Source organism: Nematostella vectensis, chromosome 11, assembly GCF_932526225.1.
Source record: "Nematostella vectensis chromosome 11, jaNemVect1.1, whole genome shotgun sequence".
In the NCBI taxonomy this organism is placed as follows: domain Eukaryota; kingdom Metazoa; phylum Cnidaria; class Anthozoa; order Actiniaria; family Edwardsiidae; genus Nematostella; species Nematostella vectensis.
In genome coordinates, this window is record NC_064044.1 from 13,908,376 (window position 1) to 13,924,408 (window position 16,033).

Consider the following 16,033-nt stretch of genomic DNA (forward strand, 5'->3'; position numbering starts at 1 on the left):
ACCATACCCCAGTTGAATCCGTCTATATTAGGTTCTAAGACGCGTATTATTATAGATAGATACCTGTGTATTTTCCTCTTGAGAAAGCCTGATACCCACATGACGTAATGTTTCTGCATACTAATAAGGGGAGTCCCCCGCCAATCCTTTCACTTTCACTTAGTAGAATTTCCTGTTTGCGTGTTTAGCGAGGTTCACATTTACTGGCTTTTGGACTTATAGAACCTGCGTGTTACCGTCTACCATCGCTTAAATTGTCAATAGCAAGCTTGATCATTGTATTGACATTTTAGCGTCAATAACCAACACAAGCGGTAAGCTGAATTTGGATTTGTCGGTTGTGACTCAGTTACTTGGTTGTTTGTGTTATGGTTAACTTTTCCTCTGTCTTTTGAACCTCAGCCTTCGTGAAGCCGTCTTCATTCGCTCGACTTGTGCAAAGAGAGCTTTATCACTTCTTTTTTGTTCTTTTCACCTCCGGGATTTGATTTGATTGGTGAGTACTTTCTCAGTTAAATGTCGTAATCAGCACTAGCGAGCCATGCTAATTCTTACCATGTTTCACTGTCATTTCTCCCTTCGCCTAATAGGCTAGATTAAACACACAGTACTGTTTGTAATATAGATAAACATATATATTGGGTACATAGATTTATAGGTTGTATATTAACATTAAAATAAATATAGGATATATACCGTAATGATTCGAATATGCGCCCTCTTTTAAATAAGCGTCACTCTCAAAACAATATGCAAAAAATGAGAGCCCCTACTGAAGCGAGGCTATAGTTCTGTATGTTTGCCAGATTATACAAAAATCGGGCGAATTCTTTGGCTCCAACATTTAACGAGTTTGTCGCTTTTTAACGCATTTGGGTCCAATATCAAATCTAATTTCCAACTCTTTTGCACCTAAGAGGATCTAAGAGGAATCAATCTAAGGTCAATCTAAGAGGAAACCTGTTGTGATCCTAGTTTGTTGTTGATAAAAGGAAATTATATTTTTAAGAAGATAGAGAAACCCTAGTTCGCACCATGGAACTACCATGGTTGTACCACGGGAATTAGGATACTTTGTCAGCGATTTCTTAATAAAATAACCAAAAATGCATTCCCAATTTGTATTGAATATTGTATTCCGCAAATAAAATATCTCTAACCTTTGTGCGAAATGTCTCCTGCCTCCCAATTCAGCGAAATCCTTTTTCGTTATATTTCTATTTTTCTTGTCTAAAAACCCACGCGATGGTTGTTTTCAACTCTCGAAACATTTGAACAGTACTGAGTAACCATAGCGTCTTGAGTGTTCGTGACTAGCCCGAACGCTCTCCGAACCTAACTTCATATTTAGGTTCTATATAAAATAGGAAGGGAGTGGAGCAACGCTCGATTCCATTGTTCAAAAACCTGCCTAGTTACGGCCAATGTTGTGATGTTGGTATGAGAGTGATTAATGAGTGACAGCTCACTTTCTCTTTGAACTTTTACCTCGCCGCCGACACACGCCTACCCTGGTCCCAGAGCCTTGAGCGTCTCCGAGGCTCTGGGACCAGGGTAACACACGCCCAAACTCACATAAGCATTTTTCTTACAAGATGTATCTAGCCCACCATTCTACGTTATCGCAATGCCTAGTTACCAGAATACTTTCTGCATAATTTAAAACTGTGTCATGGCCGCCGTCTTAAATTTTAAGATTCCAGCTCTCAGATCAATGTTATTTGTGGAGTTAAAGGCCCGATTCGCGATTCGATAACTGTATATTTTACCATAGCCTCAATTTCTACCAAGTTATTGTGGAAAATTATCTCAGCTTGGATTGATTTCGCTTTATTTACTTGTGTTAATACATTTGCGACCCGAATAGACCCGATACACGTAAGGGTCGAGATTAAAGTTAATGTGCTGACTGCTTTACACTTACACATACAGTTTACCTTAAGACTTAATTGAATGTGCACTGGACACTCATGAATGGTCTTGAGGTATTTACCTTTATTGCTTTATCTATCTTGAAGTTGAAGTAGTTTGTCGATGAATGAATCCCAAAGAATAGGCTACTTAGATCGGACACTTGACTGGGTACTCATAAGATGAATTTTATTTTCTTACTATAAAATATCTTGATCTCTCTCATTGAATGTCATATCATTTTTACCACGTCGATTCCAATTAAGTACAGAATACTTAAAAAACTTAAATTGAGACAAGTTCCATCAGAATATCAAGCAGCTTTCATCAATACTTAAGTGTCAAAAGTCTTGTACTAGAAAAGTTAAAATCCTGCTGCTTTGGCCATGGTATCTATTTAGAGGTAAACATGACAGTAGTCATGTGTAGTGTACGACATGTAAATCTATGAAAATTATTTTGGTACTTTGGCGCTTTTTTTTTGGGTGCTTCCTTTAGATGAGTTTTGTTATTTTCCTTAAATACCTTTATTTTAAATTAAAATTATATTGTTAATACAATATGACTGGCTTCAGGTGTTAAAATATAATTACCCCTAAGTGATAGCACATTGAGGGCTGTGAACCAAATAATTTTTTAAGAAATAACAATTTCAAAACACATTCTCAGCTTTCCTTAATTTTATTACTGTGCTAACTCTGCTTTGGGGATAGTATTTTTAAGATTTTTACCATGTAAAAGATAGGACAATCAGTCCCATTCATGCAGCACACCTCAAGTCCACCCATCACCTGAAAAGATGATGCTCTTACCTTTCTTAGCCCAATCAGTGTTGTGATATGACATTTACAATACAAACCAAGATTGTATATATATTTTATCATATACAAAGTGAGCAGTAAAATCTTTGTCATACATGTCAGAACACAGGGCCCAAACAAGTTGCAGATCTCAGGTATACCAGTCAACCCTGCGCGCAGGGTCTAGTTCAATTAGAGACATCATTTATATGTATAGCTCTTCGATTTTCAGTATAATGATGTAAGATATGTGGATGTTTTGCAAGCCGCAGACGACTTTTGCTTCGCTTCAGTTTTGCCTCGTAATTTCAATTACACGAAAGACCTGTTTCGAAAGGAACGTCTTGTTCGTCTCTCGCCAGACACTGTTTGGGATAGGGATACATCCACCATACATATTCATATAAATAAATCCGCATGCGGCGCAAATTCTAGAGGCAGGAGGCAACCAGAAACGACAATTTTTTTTATATGTCCTAAGAGTGAATTTGTCTGCGAATTTAGCTGGAAACTTACCATTCGGTGCAGATTCGGACTAATTCTTGAATTAGCTTTGAACTAATTTAAAAAAAAAACCTATTAAATTTTTTGAAGAAACACCAAATACGTTTTTAACTGTCATAAAGTGTTAACATAAATACTAGTACATTGTTAACCGTAATGCTAATAAAAAGAAATTGAAGAGCTTGGGCTTCCTGTGGATAAACCTAAATTCGTCTGTTATTCAGACTAGCTAATGGGGGGAATCCCCTACAAACGTTTGTGATTTGCAATTCAAATTTCTACATTTATTTGTTTGTTCGTATTTTGTGCAAAGCATCATTTGATCTTCAACTACAGCCCTGATGTAGTGTCGAATTGTGCTTAAAGGCAAGTTGAACAAGGTGAAATCAAGTTAAAACTTTCGGGAAAGGAACCTCTATGCATCATTACACTCGAAAGCTTCATACCAAGCATTATTGAACGAGGTATGGATTTTGTCAGTTCTATAAAGGACTATTTCGTGTTATGGTTACGGTTTTCTGTACTTACTTTGGAAATGCGAAGTCATCTTTTGTTTGTGTACTGTGGAAAAAATAGCTTCCATCACTCCTACGCTTACAACTCACTGTTTATAAGTTTTGAATCTTCTCTAGGTTTCTAGGACGGCTCTTTACTCTGTTGTGCGCAGATATCTATAACCAAAGTCTCTTGTAAATGTGTCGTGACATTTTCATACAAGTAATAATCTAATAGGAACTCTATTGTAATCCTATTTTTTTTTGCTGATAAAAGAAAACTATATATATTTCTAAAAAAAGAGAGAAAGCCTTAGTTTCTTAGATTCTGCAATAGGTAATTTATTCATAATGTATCTCTTTCGTTAGGCGTGAAGCTTGCAAGTAACTTGTAGCGTGTTCCGCCATTAAAATTAGAGATTGCTGTTACTTGTCATTGAGCGATGTCTGCGGTTTTGTATAAAGGACAGCATACATTTTGAGATACAGGGTTTTGTGTGTGTTTTTTCGACATTACGTCGAAAAGCCAGTGAGAGTCAATTTGCCTGCGAAGTTTGCTGGGAACCTAGCCTTAGATTCGGACTCGGATATTTTCTTGAATTAGAATTTTTTAGGGAAAGTTCATTTATTATACCGAGAGGGGTGGGGGTGGGGGAGGGGGGGGGGGAAGGGGTGAGGATACTGTTGGGGGCCCTCGAGAAATTTTCAAGGTCTAAAGGCGGGAGCGTCGAAAGTGTATGGGCTTTTAAAACGGGGGTCACTGATTTCTTTGGGTTTTGTCTCTTCTATATAATTTGACCAAGGGTCAAATCAGACTTCTTGGTCCAACGAGTCTCATCGGTTTGGGGGCAGTTATTGGCACGCACAATCCAGGAGAGCCACGTTTTATCTATGCAATTCAATGCCTTCACTTTTTCTGAATTAATAGTTTCAGCGAATTCTTTCCCCTCCATTTCCTGACCAGCTTGCAGCTAATCTCTTGCTCGCATTCCTTTGACATTGTCTTTTGCGTTCCTTCCTTCCTTTCCTCCTTCCTTCTTTGTTTTTCTGGAGGGGTGGGTGGGGGGGGGGGGTTCCTAAAATATGGAGGAAGCATAAGGGGGGGGGCATGAGAAATTTTGTTCCTCCTGAAGGGGGGGGGGGGGGGGAAGGGCAACTTATTTTATCCCTTACTTTTATCAAAATCCTCACGCTTCCCCCCCCTCGGGATAATAAATGAACTTTTCCTTAGAAACACTATTAAAAAGACACTGTTAGATAACACCCAAAAAACCTAAGCATAAATACCAGTTCATTGTTTACCTTAACGTCCACAGAGACAAATTTTAGAAATGCAGTTTGTAGGGGTTATTTTTTTTTCATTTCCATACCCAGAGGAGGGGGGGGGGGGGGGGGTCATTTTTTTAATCTTGTTCCACGTGAGATACCGACCAGGCGATCTGCCTTATTACACATAATTTTCACGGCGTCAAAATTTCGAGATTTTGAGATGGCGATATTTCGCGACACTTTATTTTCGCGATTTTCCTATTTTCGTATAAACCCGATCACTTTACATTCGCGATTTCGCGATTTTTGGGATAATAAAATCAAGCAAAACAAATTAAATGGAATGGAATTAATGTGCTATAATCATCAAAACTGACACAATTTTCAACAAAAAGATGCGTTGGCTAAATTTATTTTCATAAAAACCTATACAAGTCAAGCTCATATATATACCCTTACTTTATGTACATAAGGTGTATCATAAAGCTTATTAAACGACCAATACTGCCCCAAATGTTTCTTGTGTACTCACTTAATTTTCGCGCATCCTAATTTTCGCGACACTTTATTTTCGCGTCACTTTATTTTCACCAATCTTTTAAGAGTGTAATAAGATGTGAGCAATTGAATTGAAATTTGTAAATTAAGCAGGGCGATGTTCCGTTGACTGAAAAATACGGGGGGGGGGGGAGTGATGGTAATTTTTAAGACGTCATGATTTCTGAGGGGGGTCTAAGTTTTATCATTACATTTTTCAGGGGGGTAAAAATTTCAATCTCGGATTTATTAAAAAACCACCCCCCCCTCCTCCCCCCCCCCTTGCCCCCCCCCCCCCCCGTGGACGTAAATAACGATCGGTCCCTTACACTCGGAAGTTCCATATCAAGCATTGAACGAGTTATGGATTTTGTCAGTTCTATAACAGACTTTTTTTCGTATTTATGGTTACGGCTCTCTATTCTTACTTTGGATAATAAATGAACTTTTCCTTAGAAACACTATTAAAAAGACACTGTCAGAGAACACTCAAAATGCCTAAGCATAAACACCAGTTCGTTGTTTCCCATAACGTCCACAGAGAAAAATTTTAGAAATGCAGTTTTTAGGGGGTTATTTTTTTCATTTCCATACCCAGAGGAGGGGGGGGGGGGGGTAATTTTCGTAAATAACGATCGGTCCCTTACACTCGGAAGTTCCATATCAAGCATTGAACGAGTTATGGATTTTGTCAGTTCTATAACAGACTTTTTTTCGTATTTATGGTTAAGACTCTCTATTCTGACTTTGCGAAGTCATTTTTTGTTTGTGTCCTGTGGAAAAATAGCTTCCATCACTTCTTTTCTTACGACTTTAATGAGTGTTGTGTTCACTCTATTTAAGTTTTGAATCTTCTCCAGGTTACTAGGACGGCTCTTTACTCTATTATGCAAAGAAATCTACGTCTCCAAAACAAGTTCTCTTAGAAATGCATCGTGACATGAAAAAAACTGTTAATAATCTAATAGTAAGCCTATTGTAATTTTCTAATAAAAGAAAACCATATATATTTCTAACAGACATATATATTTCTAACAGGAACACTAACGGTTGGATCAATGGTCACACACGCTTGTCCGTGACGTCACGCCGATTATTCAACTTCTTTGCATCTATTCGTGCTATAAAACACCAATAAACACTCAAAAAGGTAAAAGAATACTTGAGGATGTAAACTTTACTCAAAATCAGCGTTTCAAATCCCGACTGATCTCGCTAATGGGCAATGTAAAAAGACAAAGCCAACAGATGTCAACACTACTCTCCCACGTCACAGGCCCGTAGGCTAGGGGGGAGGGGAGGGGGAACTCCCACACGCCGGCTATTTCCCCCTGTTTGATGAGTATTTCAAGAGCAACAAAAAATAGATGAAATAATAATAATAAAAAAAAAAACGTCTTTCACGTTCGAAGCTCTTGTACGCGACCGCAAAGCACGACGGATGTATGAGAAAAAAGGACATTGTCATTGCCATCAGAATGTTTGATTTCTTCTCTGTCTGTCGTTTTAAAATGGGACGGTGCGTTTTCGGTAAAGAAAGTGTCAGAAAAAAGTGTTAACACATAAAATAGAAACAGAAACATATTTTTGCTGTGAATAGCTTAACTACTCTAGCCAAAACTAATCATATAAACCAACCTATTATAAGTTTTAAAAAAGCGTGCAGCGTTACCTTAAAAGTGCGAATAAGACTATTTCTTCAAAAACAGTCACTCTAGAAGATAAGTGTGAGCATGCAAATGTTATGAAGAAAGGTATTCTAAAAACATACTTATATACATATAATACTTAATACTCAATACATATACTAAATTTTACATTACATTACAATAAATTGTATTTTAAAATAATCTCTTTGAATTATGTTATCTAATTTCAGATTTGGCAAAACACCACAAGATGTGTGAGGGCAAGCCTTTTTCTGACTGGGGCGTGGCCGAGTGGGACGCCATTGGCAGGGTGTGGTCCAACCTTCCCAACATATTCGGTTTCCTGATTATGTGGGGGATGACCATGAGCCCGCTGACACCAGACCAGCAGATTCGTTTACTGAAAGTATGTTACGATATTTCGTACTTGCTCGGGGACAGCACGATGATGATGTATGTGTATTTGGAAGCGGGCGGCACATTTTCTAAAATAGCGCAGTATGAAAATGCAATGTCATGTTATACAGCTGCTATGGAAATAGCGAAATCAAATGATGACAATCAGACTCAAGCAGCTTGTTATAGATTGATGGGTGAAATTCAGCACAGGCTGCACGATTACAATCAGTCAATGGAGAATTTCCAACACGCACTTAGTCTATGTCAAAAGACAGGTGACGAGAGTGGTCAAGGTAATGCATACCTGGATATGGGTAGAGTGCACAGGTCTCATGCCAAGTACGAGGACGCAATGAATAACTACCAACACGCACTTAGTCTATTTCAAAAGACAGGTGACGAGAGTTGTCAAGCTAATGCATACCATGGTATGGGTGTTGTGTACAGGTCTCAGGGCAAGTACGAGGACGCAATGAATAGCTACCAACACGCACTTAGTCTATTTCAAAAGACAGGTGACGAGAGTGGTCAAGCTAATGCATACCATGGTATGGGTGTTGTGTACAGGTCTCAGGGCAAGTACGAGGACGCAATGAATAACTACCAACACGCACTTAGTCTATTTCAAAAGACAAGTGACGAGCGTGGTCAAGCTGAAGCATACCATGGTATGGGTAATGTGCACTTTAACCAGGGCAAGTACGAGGACGCAATGAATAGCTACCAACACGCACTTAGTCTATTTCTAAAGACAGGTGACGTGAGTGGTCAAGCTTATGCATACCATGGTATGGGTAATGTGTACAGGTTTCAGGCCAAGTACGAGGACGCAATGAATAACTACCAACACGCACTTAGTCTATTTCTAAAGACAGGTGACGTGAGTGGTCAAGCTTATGCATACCATGGTATGGGTAATGTGTACAGGTTTCAGGGCAAGTACGAGGACGCAATGAATAACTACCAACACGCACTTAGTCTATTTCAAAAGACAGGTGACGAGAGTGGTCAAGCTAATGCATACCTGGGTATGGGTGATATGCACATGTCTCAGGACAAGTACGAGGACTCAATGAATAACTACCAACTCGCACTTAGTCTATTTCAAAAGACAGGTGACGAGAGAGGTCAAGCTAATGCATACCTTGGTATGGGTAATGTGTACAGGTCTCAGGGCAAGTACGAGGACGCAATGAATAACCACCAACACGCACTTAGTCTATTTCAAAAGACAGGTGACGAGCGTGGTCAAGTTAACACATACCGCGCTATGGCGAATATTTTCGGAGTAATTTGTAAATACGAGGAGAAGAAGAATTGCATTCGTCAAGCAATCAGTATTGCTGCAACGTCAGAGAACGTGCAGCCCAACCTAGTGGATCTACTATACGCGAAAAGTGGAGACTTCAACGAGGCGAACAAGTGTTACGAAAAGCAGCTTGATTTATGTTTAATGAATGGCGACGTAGTTGGGCAAGCACATACACATGTTATGATGGGTACACTGCACATGTCTCAACGTAACTACGATAAGGCTATGGAGTGCTACCAACAAGCGAGAGATAAGTACGAGAAGAGTGGTAGCACGTATAGCCAAAATATGCAAGCAATATTGTATTTGAGGATGGCTGAAGTGCATTTTATTCGTCTTAACTACAAGGAGGCACTTGAGTACTTCCTGCTTGCAGAATCTTATTCTCCGAAAACTAGCACTCGCTCACTTTCTCATATATACCAGGGTATCGGCAAGTTGTGTATCTCTATGGGCCAGTTTGAAGATGCGGAATCGTATCTTTTAAAAAGCTTGATTTTTTACGAGCAAATCTTCACTAATCTTGGAAAGCTAGAAGACGCAAAAACTAATATCGTAGATACCTATATTGAAGCATATCACTGGCTAGTCTGTGTGTCAGTTGTACTCGGGAAAAAGAGCCAAGCCTTGTTGGTGTCAGAGCAAGGAAGATCGCGCGCCCTTAGTGAAAACCTTCAAACCAAATATGGACTTCAAGGAGATGCAACAAAGAGCTCATTAGACCAAGAAGTATTTTTGTTAGTCAGTGGTACCTCGCCCTTGTTTGTTGTTGTATCATTGAGTGATATATACCTTCACTTATTCACTCTCTCATCTCTAACTCCGTTAGTTGTACATCCCGCAGCAACGCAAATTACAGATGAAGCGGGACAATGGCTATCTCTTCTCAAATACCTGATCAACAGAGTTATATGTGATGCAAATCTGCACGTCCGTCAAAATTGCGATGATACCTTCGAAGACAGATCGCTGGACCTGGACTATGATGACGAGTCTGAACAACAACACGTGCTGACAGAACTCGCAAGGGTAACACTAGGGTCCAAGGGCTCAGAGAAGACGAATGAAATCGGAGGCGAATCAAGCGGAAACAGGAAAGACAAGAGTGTCGCCAAGATGCGGGGCGGAGATTGTGAGTGTCACCTTGCTACCAGGTCTCCTTTACCACATACCACAGGAAAACCGAAGGCGAGTGACGAGGGTACTAGCGGTAAAGTACCACAGGAGCACGAAGAAGACGTCTGTTCGCCACCCCCAATAGGCAGTGCCGAGACACAGAGAGGGTCCGGTCTACTAAAAGAGCTGTACCGGATACTGATTGAACCAATTGAGAAGGAACTCACCCAAGTTGAAGTCGTGTTTGTTCCTGAAGGAGTTACGTTCATGGTCCCATTCGGCGCTCTGCAGTCGCCAGACGGTAGATTCCTCGCTGAGAAAAAGGCAATTCGTTTCGGCCCATCACTCACTACTCTTAAGTTACTGCGAGAATGTCCTGAAGACAAGCACTGCAAACATGGTGTACTTGTCGTTGCGAATCCAAGATCGAACGCAAACGTATTTACACGCAACAGGAGTGGAGCCGACGTGGTGATGTCTTTTCACGAGAGGTTTGCAAATCTCCCTGCAGCAAGTAAGGAAGCTATCAAGATCAGAGAAATACTGCCCGACGTGACATGTTTGATCGAGTACCAAGCGACCAAGAATACGGTGATGCAGAGTCTCGAGAAAGGCGTCGGTGTTATACACATCGCTTCGCACGGTGACTCACAGACGGGTGAAATATTAGTCGCACCAGAACCACGCATGGATAAGCATGAAATCGCCGAAAAGGAGGAATACCTCCTGACGATGAAGGAAATCAGCTCGTGTCAGATCAACGCAAGTCTGGTCGTGCTCAGCTGCTGTCATAGCGGCAGAGGCCAGATCAGAGCCGAGGGCGTGATGGGTCTGGCGCGAGCGTTCCTCGCTGCAGGAGCTCGCTCCGTGCTCGCAACGCTGTGGACTATTGGCGACAATGCCACACTGGAGTTCATGGAGCGCTTTTATCGTCACCTGGCCAGCGGATTGTCAACTAGTGCCAGTCTCAAGCGGACAATCCGGGACACCATCTCAATGAATGATAAATACAGCCACCCCTATTACTGGGGCGCGTTTGTTCTCGTCGGTGATGACGTCACTATACGGTAGAGACGTAGAAGGGAAGTTTCAAGAAACTCTGGAACCCTGCAACACAGGGAACTCGGAGGAGTAAGCTCAGCTTGACTTGTTTTCATATTTGTATGACAGTTATATCCCATGTGTATTCATTTTTGTACTATTTATTTCTCTAGGGTCTTTTTTGAAAAGGTGCCCTTCAGAGTAAGACGCTAATTCGTCATTTGCTTATTTGAAGCAGAGCAATCAAGTCAATAACTTTTGATTGATTTTGATTTGCAAGTCGTAGCTTATTCATAAAACAGTGTAGTTGAGTGTAACCAAGTTAACAAAATACAACAAAAAGGTTGTGAACAGGCGCGTACCCAGGATTGGCTGAGGAGGGGTGCGCAGTCATAGGAATCATTTAGAAAAAGCATAGTATTCGAAGATTTCTTAATAAGAAATGACCCCCTTTTGGGCCACCAAGAGGGGGGGGGGGGATGCGTGCGCATTCTGCGGAGGGAGCGAATGTTTTTTTTAGGGTTATTCGAGAGGGAACCCTTAAAAGCATTCACGAAGGCTTGTATTCTTTGATAATAATAGCCAAGTTAAATTTCACTTTGCTAATTCCGCTTATTAATCAAATCCAGATTATTAGTAAATAATCACCAAAGTTAATTCTTCTTAGAATGTAAGAAATCCATTGCTATAACTGCGGATTAAAATACGGTTTTTCATCATTTTTCTTTTCTTTATTAATTATTATAAAGTATATCCTTTTGATGCTCTTTGCATAGGATCAAATAAGTATAATAATAATGATATTAATTGTATAGTAGAGACTAGTGTTTGCCCATATTATAGTATTTGTAGGAATAGAAGAGGAAATAAAATGTAAATACAAGTGTTGGACCCGCTGTTACAACTGCAGACGCAGATGTAGATGTTACACCTACATTGCTGCGTTCACGCTATCGTTCCTTTTATAACATACCGCTACAGATCGGTACCCAGGGTTTTTCATGAGGTGGGGAGGGGGGGGGGGGGTTCGAAAACCTAAGAAAGTGAACCTTTTCACTGGAGGAAGGGGGGCGGAAATGTTTTATGTGCTAGGGATAACACCGTTCTCATGATGTTGCGCGCGCATCCCAAATACAATAGACTGGCGGGCCACAGCTGATCTGAAATGGCGTACAAAGTGGAGTTTACAGACGAAGCTATAGAAAGTGCTGACAGAGTGCTTCTTTTGCAGTGTTTTGGACCTAGAGTCAAATTTCCCTTTGTCCGCATCATTTTGGGTCAGCTATGGCCCGCCAGTCTGTGGCATTTTGGACGCGCACGGAAGATCACAAAAACGGTCCTTGTACCTGTCGCTGTTGGGATATCGCAAATGCACAAATGTTCTTATAATAATAAGCACGTGATGAGGGGGGTTTGATGACATGCTTTCTCCTGGCGACTTTCAACTCCTGCATTTTCCACAAGCTTTAAAAACGACAATTTTTCAGGGGAAGATCCCTATAAATTACTTCAGGAATAGCGCTCCTACTCAAGCCGCATGTCCGCTGCTATAAAAATCAAGTATCACTGCCAGCTGGGACGAAATAACCAAGGGAAAATGGTCAGCTAAATGGGTAAACGAATCCAAACTCAAAGTTGTAGCCTGAGGCCTTTTCCACCTGTGGGCATTACTACGCGACCACCGGAACTCGATCGGCGATTGGAGAATCGCCAATTCCAGCGGTAGCGTAGCAATTCATACTGTGGTAACCGTGATATATTCTTTCTGTATTTTAGGTACAAATTTTGTTTTACCTCGGATATTTGGTGGGAGGTGTGGGTAAATTTTGCTCTCTCAAAGCTGTTGTTATAAATGTCACTGGATTTACTATGGACTAGAGCTAATATCATACATTTATCATTGCTTTGAGCACATACATGTGTGACCGGGTGGTATTTTGGGTTATTTTAGATTTTGCAAAAATTTTAATTAAGCGATTTTTGGATTGCGATTATAATTGTTTTACGTATTTTACGGATTGTTTGTCAAACGTGATTCTAATTCGATCCGTACACGTTTAGGAATTTACTTTCAACATGTTTCAAATTCCTTTAGATTAGTATCAATAGCTTGATAGTGCTAATTGAATCAAGTAAGCGTCCTTTTACCATTTCCCAGGAAGATTTGTTTCTAAATTTGACAGGACAATGAACGCTGAGTAATTTGAACGGTAGTAAATGTTAGCGTCCCTAGAAAAATGCGCGTCCCCAAGCGAGTATAAAATCGGCTGTTTTAACAGTATTAGTTAGTTTTTTTTTTAGTTTAGTACCGTTGAGCAAAGGAGACGCATTGCTTGCGCGGCGTGATGCGGGAGCGTGATATGCAGTTGCTCAGGGAAGACAGTCAGCAGAGATAAGCTACAAGCTTTGAGCGCTGTCCGTACGGGCCTGTCATGCCAGTTGTGTTCAGTTTGATTTACCGGTTGTAAGTACTTTGTTTTTAAAACTAGCTTTGGTTTAGGTTACCTTTTCTCGGGATTGGACTATGTTTGTTATCACTTAAAATTTATTATTTAATTTGTTAATGAATCCTTATAAGTCCATGCCTTGCATCATGTATTCGTTCTCACGTTGCCTTTCGCTCGATCGTTTTCGTTTCATTCCATTTAATTTTGCCTACTTTTTGGCTGGTGTCAGAACCTGATAGTTTTGCCTTCAGTATTGCATTTGTTTCTACATTTTTCGTAACCGCACGGTAAATGTCAAGTTCCGATGGTCACACATGCATGCAAATACTTTTTTTCTGTAATAATTCCAGATTTTTTTTTTTTTCAAAAATCATAAGAATCCAAGATGGCGGATCAAAGATGACGGACCCAAGAAGATGGCGGAAATTCTTACCAAAAAAGTATTATAAACGTTTTTATGTCCTTTTTGCATTGTGAAGCCGTTAAAAGGTTTATTCTGACATATCTCAATGATTTAAGATAATTTAAACCTTATATTTGATAGTATAGGCAAAATTTGAAATAATAGCTTAAGATTGTATTCATCTTTATCTGTACTCTATATCAACTCCTCGGAAAATATTATAATCCATATAGCAGATTTTACTGTTGGATGATTGAAAATGTAATTCAAGTTCGAAAATTAAGTACACCACCAAATTTTTTCGGCAGTAAAAGATTCGTAGCACTAACCCAGAGACTTAAACTATCGGCTTATTCCTTTGGAGTCTCCTCAGCTGGTGCCTCATCTTGCGCAGGCGCGGTACCTTGTTCTACTGGGGCCTCGCTTGCAGGATGGTCTGTCGGAGCGTCTGGCCCAGTGTCTGCTGGTGGGCCGCCATCTTCTGCTTGTTGGTTTTCTGTGAAGCAAACGAAGGAATGAAGTCAGTGCCTCATCAACGGACGGCATCAAGGTGATGACAAGGACCCTGACTATTTGGTCCTCTATGTGTCGATTTGTAGCTTGCTTTCTTTCGCTTCTCCCCCACCCCCCTTAAGATTTGTTTGCCAAACAGTTTACGGCTCCTCTGATATTGAAGCTTGAAGATAACGTCACAGAAACTGAAATAAAATCATTCAAAAAATCTGTGAGAAGCGCACTATCTGAAATACAACATTTAGTTCTATTTACTTTTATTACAGCCTCACGAATATCACCAATATCTTGATATGATGTATTTTCGGCGGCAAACAGGCCTCAAAATTTTATTTTTGTCAATCGAAAACTATTCTATCAAAAAAAGTTTTAGCGAAGAAAAACGAAAAGTTTATTTCTTTTCATAAACAGCACGACTAAACTATTGTGTATGACCATGCGCGCAGATGCTGACCAACATCCGACGATTGCAGGCTCTCCTTAGGGGAAACCACTATAACTGTGTTACCCTTATTCTTGTCATTCCACGCCATTATGTATATTCTACTTTTTTCTCCCCTTTAGATCCTCTCTCCACTGACAACAATCCCCCACCCCTCCCCCCTTTTTTCCATCCACCACCCTAGATGCCATGGTACGAAGACCCTCTTTTAACCAAAAACAACCGTTATCTAGGAGCGTCGAGTTTTGCATTTCTTAACCAGTAGGAATTTTTGCCTGTTGCAACAAAGAACCCTCAAAATCTTGATGGTATTATGAGGAGATGAACTGTTTTAAAAAACAACAACAATCATTTGTTGCATTTTGAATCTCATAACCTGAATTTCCTAGCATATCATACCATACCCAAGTTGAATCTGTCTATATTAGGTTCTAAGACGCGTATTATTATAGATAGATACCTGTGTATTTTCCTCTTGAGAAAGCCTGATACCCACATGACGTAATGTTTCTGCATACTAATAAGGGGAAACCCCCGCCAATCCTTTCACTTTCACTTAGTAGAATTTCCTGTTTGGGTGTTTAGCGAGGTTCACATTTACTGGCTTTTGGATTTATAGAACCTGCGTGTTACCGTCTACCATCGCTTAAATTGTCAATAGCAAGCTTCATCACTGTATTGACATTTTAGCGTCAATAACCAACACAATCGGTAAGCTGAATTTGGATTTGTCGGTTGTGACTCAGTTACTTGGTTGCTTGTGTTATGGCTAACTTTTCCTCTGTCTTTTGAACCTCAGCCTTCGTGAAGCCGTCTTCATTCGCTCGACTTGTGCAAAAAGAGCTTTATCACTTCTTTTTTCTTCTTTTCACCTCGGGGATTTGATTTGATTGGTGAGTACCTTCTCAGTTAAATGTCGTAATCAGCACTAGCGAGCCATGCTAATTCTTACCCTGTTTCACTGTCGTTTCCCCCTTCGCCTAATAGGCTAGATTAAACACACAGTACTGTTTGTAATATAGATAAACGTATATATTGGGTACATAGATTTATAGGTTGTATAATAACATTAAAATAAATATAGGATATATACCGTAATGATTCGAATATGCGCCCTCTTTTAAATAAGCGTCACTCTCAAAACAATATGCAAAAAATGAGAGCCCCTACTGAAGCGAGGCTATAGTTCTGTATGT

The 16,033-nt window shown here is 40.1% G+C and overlaps 1 protein-coding gene across 1 annotated transcript in view; it reads left to right on the top strand.

Moving 5' to 3' along the window:
• Window positions 1–16,033, top strand: part of LOC5501494 (tetratricopeptide repeat protein 28) — a 26,211-nt gene continuing 10,178 nt past the window's right edge. Inside the window, exons 1-4 of the mRNA XM_048734754.1 lie at window positions 1–314; window positions 403–496; window positions 6,554–6,665; window positions 7,395–11,684. Of these exons, the coding sequence (XP_048590711.1) occupies window positions 7,415–11,062 (3,648 nt within the window). The 5' untranslated portion in view covers window positions 1–314; window positions 403–496; window positions 6,554–6,665; window positions 7,395–7,414 and the 3' untranslated portion in view covers window positions 11,063–11,684. The remainder of the gene's footprint in view (window positions 315–402; window positions 497–6,553; window positions 6,666–7,394; window positions 11,685–16,033) is intronic.